The sequence below is a fragment of the Calidris pugnax genome, unplaced genomic scaffold, assembly GCF_001431845.1.
Source record: "Calidris pugnax isolate Ruff unplaced genomic scaffold, ASM143184v1 scaffold214, whole genome shotgun sequence".
NCBI classification, from domain to species: domain Eukaryota; kingdom Metazoa; phylum Chordata; class Aves; order Charadriiformes; family Scolopacidae; genus Calidris; species Calidris pugnax.
Genome location: NW_015090972.1, coordinates 449,274 through 458,597, shown reverse-complemented (window position 1 = coordinate 458,597; position 9,324 = coordinate 449,274). Strand labels below are relative to the sequence as shown.

General features: G+C 52.0%; 1 protein-coding gene across 1 annotated transcript in view; it reads left to right on the top strand.

Moving 5' to 3' along the window:
• The window catches only part of AHCYL1 (adenosylhomocysteinase like 1), a 50,074-nt gene that overhangs the window by 28,696 nt on the left and 12,054 nt on the right, over nt 1-9,324 (top strand). The window contains exons 2-5 of the mRNA XM_014952919.1: nt 6,803-6,914; nt 7,688-7,831; nt 8,538-8,638; nt 8,894-8,996. Of these exons, the coding sequence (XP_014808405.1) occupies nt 6,824-6,914; nt 7,688-7,831; nt 8,538-8,638; nt 8,894-8,996 (439 nt within the window). The 5' untranslated portion in view covers nt 6,803-6,823. The remainder of the gene's footprint in view (nt 1-6,802; nt 6,915-7,687; nt 7,832-8,537; nt 8,639-8,893; nt 8,997-9,324) is intronic.

Below are 9,324 nucleotides of genomic sequence, written 5' to 3'. Positions count from 1 at the left end.
CAGCTTTTCTCCATGAGACCACGGAGGCAGCACCTTTCCCTGCAGGGAAATGCCCTTTCCTGGGGTTCCCCATGGCTTGGGTGCTGGGAGCAAGGATGGACACCCACCACCCATGGGCTGGAGCTGCAAAATCTGGGTTATCTGGGTGGTTTTTTTTCCTTCCTGGCTTCACCTCTTCCCTGGAAACCTTTCCCTGCCACGGAGAAAATTCCGCAGCGAACATTTTAAGCTGGTTTAATGCCAACAGCTGTTTTATGGGGCACGTTTACACCCTCTGGGTTGATGAGTTGCCAGAGGAAGAGTTGGGTGCGAAGGGGTGAAAATCTTGCTCTTCTGAAATTACTCATAATTTTTCCCCTCCCCTGTGGACTTGCCCCTGAGCGATGTGCCAGGAGGGAAGTGGCACAAACCTTTCTCCAGGCTGTCCAGGGAAGACTGATCTGGGCAACAGACCTTGAAGAAATTCCAGCAATATCAATCAAACCCCTCATTTTTAGAACTGCTTTTTCTCCTAAAAAGCAGGACCGAGCCTTGGAGCTGGTTCAACACCTGCAGCCATTTTCCCTGATGTTGACAAGGAGATCCCAGTTGTCCTGGTTGATGTGGGGATGGTGTGGAGCTGGGGACCACAGCTCTCCATCCCCATCTTCTCCTTCCCATCGCATCCCAAAGCAGCTTTTCTCCATGAGACCACGGAGGCAGCACCTTTCCCTGCAGGGAAATGCCCTTTCCTGGGGTTCCCCATGGCTTGGGTGCTGGGAGCAAGGATGGACACCCACCACCCTGGGCTGGAGCAGCAAAACCAGGGTTATCTGGGTGGTTTTTTTTTCCTTTTCCTTCCTGGCTTCACCTCTTCCCTGGAAACCTTTCCCTGCCACGGAGAAAATTCCACAGCTAACATTTTAAGCTGGTTTAATGCCAACAGCTGTTTTATGGGACACGTTTACACCCTCTGGGTTGATGAGTTGCCAGAGGAAGAGATGGGTGCGAAGGGGTGAAAAATCTCACTCTTCTGAAATTACTCATCATTTTCCCTCCCCTCTGGACTTGCCCCTGAGTGTTGTGCCAGGAGGGAGGTGGCACAAGCCTTTCTCCGGGTTGTCCTGGGACGATTGATCCGGGCAAGAGACCTTGAGGAAATTCCAGCAATATCATTCCTTGGTTGGGAAACCACCGGGGCTGCCCCCTGCTCCGAGGACACGGCCGTTACCTGCCTGAGTGATGTTGCTGGAAGTGTTTTCTCCACCTCTTATCTCTCCGTACCAGTTCCCCCAGTGCTGCTGAGGGTTACGATGCCCTCCCAGTTCCTCCCTCTGCACCCAACGCCCTGAACCAGTTGCAAAATCAAACCCTCAAACTCCGTCCAGCCTTCCCTTTTCCTTCCACTCGGGCAAATTCCGTGCCGTTTGCGTCAGGGTTGCACGGCATCTGCTGGGAAGAAGTCTGCTCTGGGAAGCAGATGCCAGGCTGTAACCTATCCAGGATGGAAGAGCTGGCTAAAAAACCCACAAAAAACACTTGGGAATCCTGCCTGGGCATGATGATGGACTTGAGCTGGTGCTGGAGTCACCTCCATCGCCCCACATCACCCCACAAAGTCCTCTCTTGGTCTGAGTGGTGGGTTTCGTGTCCCTTTTTCCCTTCCTGAGCCGCCGTTTGCGTCAGGGTTGCACGGCATCTGCTGGGAAGAAGTCTGCTCTGGGAAGCAGATGCCAGGCTGTAACCTATCCAGGATGGAAGAGCTGGCTAAAAAACCCACAAAAAACACTTGGGAATCCTGCCTGGGCATGATGATGGACTTGAGCTGGTGCTGGAGTCACCTCCATCGCCCCACATCACCCCACAAAGTCCTCTCTTGGTCTGAGTGGTCAGCTTTTCTCCATGAGACCACGGAGGCAGCACCTTTCCCTGCAGGGAAATGCCCTTCCCTGGGGTTCCCCATGGCTTGGGTGCTGGGAGCAAGGATGGACACCCACCACCCTCCAGCAATATCATTCAAACCCCTCATTTTTAGAACTGCTTTTTCTCCTAAAAAGCAGGACCGAGCCTTGGAGCTGGTTCAACACCTGATGTTGACAAGTAGATGTTCCCTGATGTTGACAAGTAGATCCCAGTTGTCCTGGTTGATGTGGGGATGGTGTGGAGCTGGGGACCACAGCTCTCCATCCCCATCTTCTCCTTCCCATCGCATCCCAAAGCAGCTTTTCTCCATGAGACCACGGAGGCAGCACCTTTCCCTGCAGGGAAATGCCCTTTCCTGGGGTTCCCCATGGCTTGGGTGCTGGGAGCAAGGATGGACACCCACCACCCTGGGCTGGAGCAGCAAAACCAGGGTTATCTGGGTGGTTTTTTTTTCCTTTTCCTTCCTGGCTTCACCTCTTCCCTGGAAACCTTTCCCTGCCACGGAGAAAATTCCACAGCTAACATTTTAAGCTGGTTTAATGCCAACAGCTGTTTTATGGGACACGTTTACACCCTCTGGGTTGATGAGTTGCCAGAGGAAGAGATGGGTGCGAAGGGGTGAAAAATCTCACTCTTCTGAAATTACTCATCATTTTCCCTCCCCTCTGGACTTGCCCCTGAGTGTTGTGCCAGGAGGGAGGTGGCACAAGCCTTTCTCCGGGTTGTCCTGGGACGATTGATCCGGGCAAGAGACCTTGAGGAAATTCCAGCAATATCATTCCTTGGTTGGGAAACCACCGGGGCTGCCCCCTGCTCCGAGGACACGGCCGTTACCTGCCTGAGTGATGTTGCTGGAAGTGTTTTCTCCACCTCTTATCTCTCCGTACCAGTTCCCCCAGTGCTGCTGGGGGTTACGATGCCCTCCCAGTTCCTCCCTCTGCACCCAACGCCCTGAACCAGTTGCAAAATCAAACCCTCAAACTCCGTCCAGCCTTCCCTTTTCCTTCCACTCGGGCAAATTCCGTGCCGTTTGCGTCAGGGTTGCACGGCATCTGCTGGGAAGAAGTCTGCTCTGGGAAGCAGATGCCAGGCTGTAACCTATCCAGGATGGAAGAGCTGGCTAAAAAACCCACAAAAAACACTTGGGAATCCTGCCTGGGCATGATGATGGACTTGAGCTGGTGCTGGAGTCACCTCCATCGCCCCACATCACCCCACAAAGTCCTCTCTTGGTCTGAGTGGTGGGTTTCGTGTCCCTTTTTCCCTTCCTGAGCCAAATATCATCATTTTTGGCCCATCAGCTGGGTTTCTCCAGGCACCTTGGCTCCATTTTACGGCCATCCTAGTGCTGCAGACACCCCAGACGAGGCAGATTCCTCCTTTCTGGAATGGATCATCGCGACTAAATATTTTAATTCTTCTCCCCCTCGAAGGCTGTTTCCCCACATCAAAGCTTTGGGATGGTTGTGGGGTGGAAAACCCCTCCTGGAGGCCACCGTGGCCTGTCTCTTTCCATCGTCTTGCTTTCTTCAGGATTTTTTTCTGGAGGTCTCCCGGGTCGGTTGGGGGATGCTTGGTTAATCCCACTCCCTGCCGTGACGTCTCATCCTCGTTAAGTGGCAAAATTAAATCCTGCAGCGACACGATCAGAGGGAAGAGGCCGCGCCGGGGGGGGCTCTTTGTCAGGGTCGTCTTGCGTGGCATCGTGCCGGGGAAGGAGGGGGGGGGACATCAGGCTGGATTTACTGGTGCTTTTCCTAATTACTTTTAGTGTTGATTTTGGAAGGATGTGCCTTGTTTTTTAACCTGCAGGATCCTCTGCTCCTGGGAAAGAGCCTGGAAGCACCAGGGATCCAGGTTTCTGCTGGGACCACCCCAGCTTTCTTCCTGCTGAGCTTTTTTGGGGCAGAAATCCCTTGGGAATGGTTGGGGTTGGAGCAGGGGCTTTGCCTGCGCGGGGCTTTTCTGGAGGACACACAGTATTTGTGTTGTAGAAGGAGCCTGACGTTCTTGGAGGAGCTTCATGGAGCCAGGGATGGGCTAAATGGGATGTTTTAAACCTCACTGGGTGCTTTTTTTTTTTGGAATTTTCAGGTTTTAGGCCTAAAATCTTGACCTTGAAGAAATTCCAGCAATATCAATCAAACCCCTCATTTTTAGAACTGCTTTTTCTCCTAAAAAGCAGGACCGAGCCTTGGAGCTGGTTCAACACCTGCAGCCATTTTCCCTGATGTTGACAAGGAGATCCCAGTTGTCCTGGTTGATGTGGGGATGGTGTGGAGCTGGGGACCACAGCTCTCCATCCCCATCTTCTCCTTCCCATCGCATCCCAAAGCAGCTTTTCTCCATGAGACCACGGAGGCAGCACCTTTCCCTGCAGGGAAATGCCCTTTCCTGGGGTTCCCCATGGCTTGGGTGCTGGGAGCAAGGATGGACACCCACCACCCTGGGCTGGAGCAGCAAAACCAGGGTTATCTGGGTGGTTTTTTTTTCCTTTTCCTTCCTGGCTTCACCTCTTCCCTGGAAACCTTTCCCTGCCACGGAGAAAATTCCACAGCTAACATTTTAAGCTGGTTTAATGCCAACAGCTGTTTTATGGGACACGTTTACACCCTCTGGGTTGATGAGTTGCCAGAGGAAGAGATGGGTGCGAAGGGGTGAAAATCTTGCTCTTCTGAAATTACTCATAATTTTTCCCCTCCCCTGTGGACTTGCCCCTGAGCGATGTGCCAGGAGGGAAGTGGCACAAACCTTTCTCCAGGCTGTCCAGGGAAGACTGATCTGGGCAACAGACCTTGAAGAAATTCCAGCAATATCAATCAAACCCCTCATTTTTAGAACTGCTTTTTCTCCTAAAAAGCAGGACCGAGCCTTGGAGCTGGTTCAACACCTGCAGCCATTTTCCCTGATGTTGACAAGGAGATCCCAGTTGTCCTGGTTGATGTGGGGATGGTGTGGAGCTGGGGACCACAGCTCTCCATCCCCATCTTCTCCTTCCCATCGCATCCCAAAGCAGCTTTTCTCCATGAGACCACGGAGGCAGCACCTTTCCCTGCAGGGAAATGCCCTTTCCTGGGGTTCCCCATGGCTTGGGTGCTGGGAGCAAGGATGGACACCCACCACCCATGGGCTGGAGCAGCAAAACCTTGAGCAAATTCCAGCAATATCATTCAAACCCCTCATTTTTAGAACTGCTTTTTCTCCTAAAAAGCAGGACCGAGCCTTGGAGCTGGTTCAACACCCTCAGCTGGTGTCTCCCTGATGGTGACAAGTAGATCCTGGTTGATGTGGGGATGGTGTGGAGCTGGGGACCACAGCTCTCCATCCCCACCTTCCCATCACATCCTAAACCAGCTTTTCTCCATCAGACCACGGAGGCAGCACCTTTTGCTGCAGGAAATTGCCCTTCCCTGGGGTTGCCATGGCTTGGGTGCTGGGAGCAAGGATGGACACCCACCACCCATGGGCTGGAGCTGCAAAATCTGGGTTATCTGGGTGGTTTTTTTTCCTTCCTGGCTTCACCTCTTCCCTGGAAACCTTTCCCTGCCACGGAGAAAATTCCGCAGCGAACATTTTAAGCTGGTTTAATGCCAACAGCTGTTTTATGGGGCACGTTTACACCCTCTGGGTTGATGAGTTGCCAGAGGAAGAGTTGGGTGCGAAGGGGTGAAAATCTTGCTCTTCTGAAATTACTCATAATTTTTCCCCTCCCCTGTGGACTTGCCCCTGAGCGATGTGCCAGGAGGGAAGTGGCACAAACCTTTCTCCAGGCTGTCCAGGGAAGACTGATCTGGGCAACAGACCTTGAAGAAATTCCAGCAATATCAATCAAACCCCTCATTTTTAGAACTGCTTTTTCTCCTAAAAAGCAGGACCGAGCCTTGGAGCTGGTTCAACACCTGCAGCCATTTTCCCTGATGTTGACAAGGCCCCCCCCCCCCCCCGACTTTTAGTGTTGATTTTGGAAGGATGTGCCTTGTTTTTTAACCTGCAGGATCCTCTGCTCCTGGGAAAGAGCCTGGAAGCACCAGGGATCTGAGTTTCTGCTGGGACCACCCCAGCTTTCTTCGAGGACACACAGTATTTGTGTTGTAGAAGGAGCCTGACGTTCTTGGAGGAGCTTCATGGAGCCAGGGATGGGCTAAATGGGATGTTTTAAACCTCACTGGGTGCTTTTTTTTTTTGGAATTTTCAGGTTTTAGGCCTAAAATCTTCTTTAACCTTGTACTGGTATTAACCTTGTGCTGAGAGGGATGATCGGGCAGAGGAGAGGGGTCAATGTTTGGCGTCTGTGGCCAAAAGGAGGCTCAATGTTTGGCATCTGTGGCCAAAAGGAGGGTCCATTTTTGGCATCTGTGGCCAAAAGGGGGCTCAATAGGTTTAATGCCAACAGCTGTTTTATGGGACACGTTTACACCCTCTGGGTTGATGAGTTGCCAGAGGAAGAGATGGGTGCGAAGGGGTGAAAAATCTCACTCTTCTGAAATTACTCATCATTTTCCCTCCCCTCTGGACTTGCCCCTGAGTGTTGTGCCAGGAGGGAGGTGGCACAAGCCTTTCTCCGGGTTGTCCTGGGACGATTGATCCGGGCAAGAGACCTTGAGGAAATTCCAGCAATATCATTCCTTGGTTGGGAAACCACCGGGGCTGCCCCCTGCTCCGAGGACACGGCCGTTACCTGCCTGAGTGATGTTGCTGGAAGTGTTTTCTCCACCTCTTGGCTCAATTTTTGGCATGTGGCCCCAGATCCGTTCCTTGATGCTTTTGGTGCTGCTCGTTTCTGCGACTACAGCGGTCGAGGTGGACTGAAGGGAGCCTCGTGCCCGTAGAGCTTGGGAAGATGATGTGCCTTGGGGATCACTGGCTGATTTTTAGCATTTCTCTTTCTCTGCCCTTTCAGCAAATCCAGTTTGCAGATGACATGCAGGAGTTCTCCAAGTTCCCCACCAAGACGGGCCGTCGGTCCCTGTCCCGCTCCATCTCCCAGTCTTCCACCGACAGCTACAGCTCCGGTAGGTGCTGGGCTCCTTCTCCCTACGTGGTCCTCTCCCAAATCCTGCATCTCACACCACATCTCAGGATGCTCCACGTTGCTGTGTGCAATTATGGTTTTTTTAGATGTAGTTAATTATAGCAGGGAGAACTCTGATCACAAATCAGCTTTCCTGACTCCCCCCTCCTGCCTTTTAAAAATCGCAGGAGAATTACTATAGATTAACAAATTGGAAATTGCAAAAATGTAATGATCCAAAATTAAGATGAGTTGACAAGCACTGTTTCTGAATGGATTTGTGCCATAAAAATGAAGGAAAATAAAACTGAAATCCTTTAAAAAGTTTTAAATTAAATTGTAGTTATTTTGCTGTTTGGTTTTTGATTTGGTTTTGTTTTGTTGTTTGTTTTTTTTTTTTTAAATGTAAAATACCTTTCTTTAAACAGAGTTCTGTTCCCAAAAATATACACAGATGCCAAAACAGGAAAAAGTGGACAATTCGAGTAATATGAAATGGAGAGAAATCAAGGAGAATAAAGCCCTCCAAAGCTCCTGAAAGTCAGGCATTGATGACCAGTCGATAACCCAATCGTCTCTGGGTTGTTTTAGAGGACAAGAGTGGAAAATTCCTTCTGGACACGGGTTTTCCTTAGGAAATTTGTAGTTTGGGCCACGAATGTCTGTTTGTGTGAAAGCTGGGAAGCAAAACAAAGGTGAAACCTGCCCCAAGGGGTGGGAGGTCCCCAGATTCTTGAGACTTGAGGTATAACCTGTGTCCCTCTCCTGGTTTAGCTGCCTCCTACACCGACAGCTCCGATGACGAGGTGTCCCCCCGGGAGAAACAACAAACCAACTCCAAAGGCAGCAGCAATTTCTGTGTGAAGAACATCAAGCAGGCAGAGTTTGGGCGCCGGGAGATCGAGATCGCTGAGCAAGGTAAAAAAAAACAGAGCTGGGGGGGTTCTTGGGGCTTGTGGTGGCCAGGAGCTGTGCTCCCCAGAGCCCAGGAGCTGAGCTGTGGCAACTCCCACACCATCTTAACGCCCCTAAATCAGCAGATTGTTTGAGGAAGAGCTAGACAGAGGCGACAGCAGGCATTAGGGCTGGGTGGAATCCATTTCCTAAGCTCTTGCAGGGCTTCATGTTTGCGGTGGCTTTGGCTGAGGAACCTCAATGGGCAAAAGATCTTGCAACACCTTCGGGGACATGAAAACCGAGAGTCTCAGCCCCTTCCCCTGGGGCCTGTGGGAAGCTGAGTTACCCTTTCCAGTGGGGGGGAGATTGGGTAACTTTGCTTCTGGGCTCCTTTTAGACACAAGCTGCCAACGCCGTGGAAAGGGAAGATGATCCAGGCACATTTAGAGCAGCTCTTCTGTGGCAGCACCATTTTATTCTTCTTTAGGTGCTTCTCCTCGATGCTGTTCTGCTGCAGGGCTGGTGACTGTCCTTAGATGCCTTCATCTAGTGCCTGTCCCAGACCCTACTCGTTACGTGGCCAAATGACACTGGTGTTTAGACCTGGGAGTCTTCTCAGGAGGAGTTTTCTCCCCAGCTGTGGGGCTGGATGTAGCCTGGGAGACCCCAGGATCTGGCAAAGAAGGGACAAAGCCCTCATTAAAACCCCTTTCTCTTCCTTTTGCAGACATGTCTGCTCTCATCTCGCTCAGGAAACGGGCTCAAGGGGAGAAGCCGTTGGCTGGAGCTAAAATCGTGGGCTGTACCCACATCACAGCCCAGACTGCGGTGAGTGGCTGCTTTTTTGGGGCATCTTGGGGTAGGAAAGAAAGTTTCCCACCCGTGAGCAACTGGGGGAGGCACCTTCTCTTTGCTGGAAACATCTCGGAAAGGTTCTTCCGCCCGTATTTCCTCAGGGTGATGTTTCCTGGAGCTCGATCTCTGATGGGTTCCTTGCTGCCCTGTTCCACAACTGCCTTGAGGGCCCCATGCTGTGCCCATCACCGCAGCCCCGGGCCTCCTGCTCACCCCACTCTCTCACAGGTGCTGATTGAGACCCTCTGTGCCCTGGGAGCTCAGTGCCGCTGGTCTGCCTGTAACATCTACTCCACCCAGAACGAAGTGGCAGCTGCCTTGGCAGAAGCTGGTGAGCACAGCCCAGCCCTTCCAACCCCTCCTGACCCCTGCAGCCGCGTCCCACATGCCTGGTTTGAGGGATGGTTTGGCCCAAAAGATCTTTCAGGGAGGGATAAATAAGTCTGGATTTGTTCTGAGCTGTGATTTTGTAGAACCATAGAATGGTTTGGGTGGAAAGGGAGCTTAAAGCCCACCCAGTGCCACCCCCTGCCCTGGGCAGGGACACCTCCCACCACACCAGGTTGCTCCAAGCCCCCTCCAACCTGCCCTTGAACCCCTCCAGGGATGGGGCAGCCACAGCTTCTCAGGGCAACCTGGGCCAGGCTCTCACCACCCTC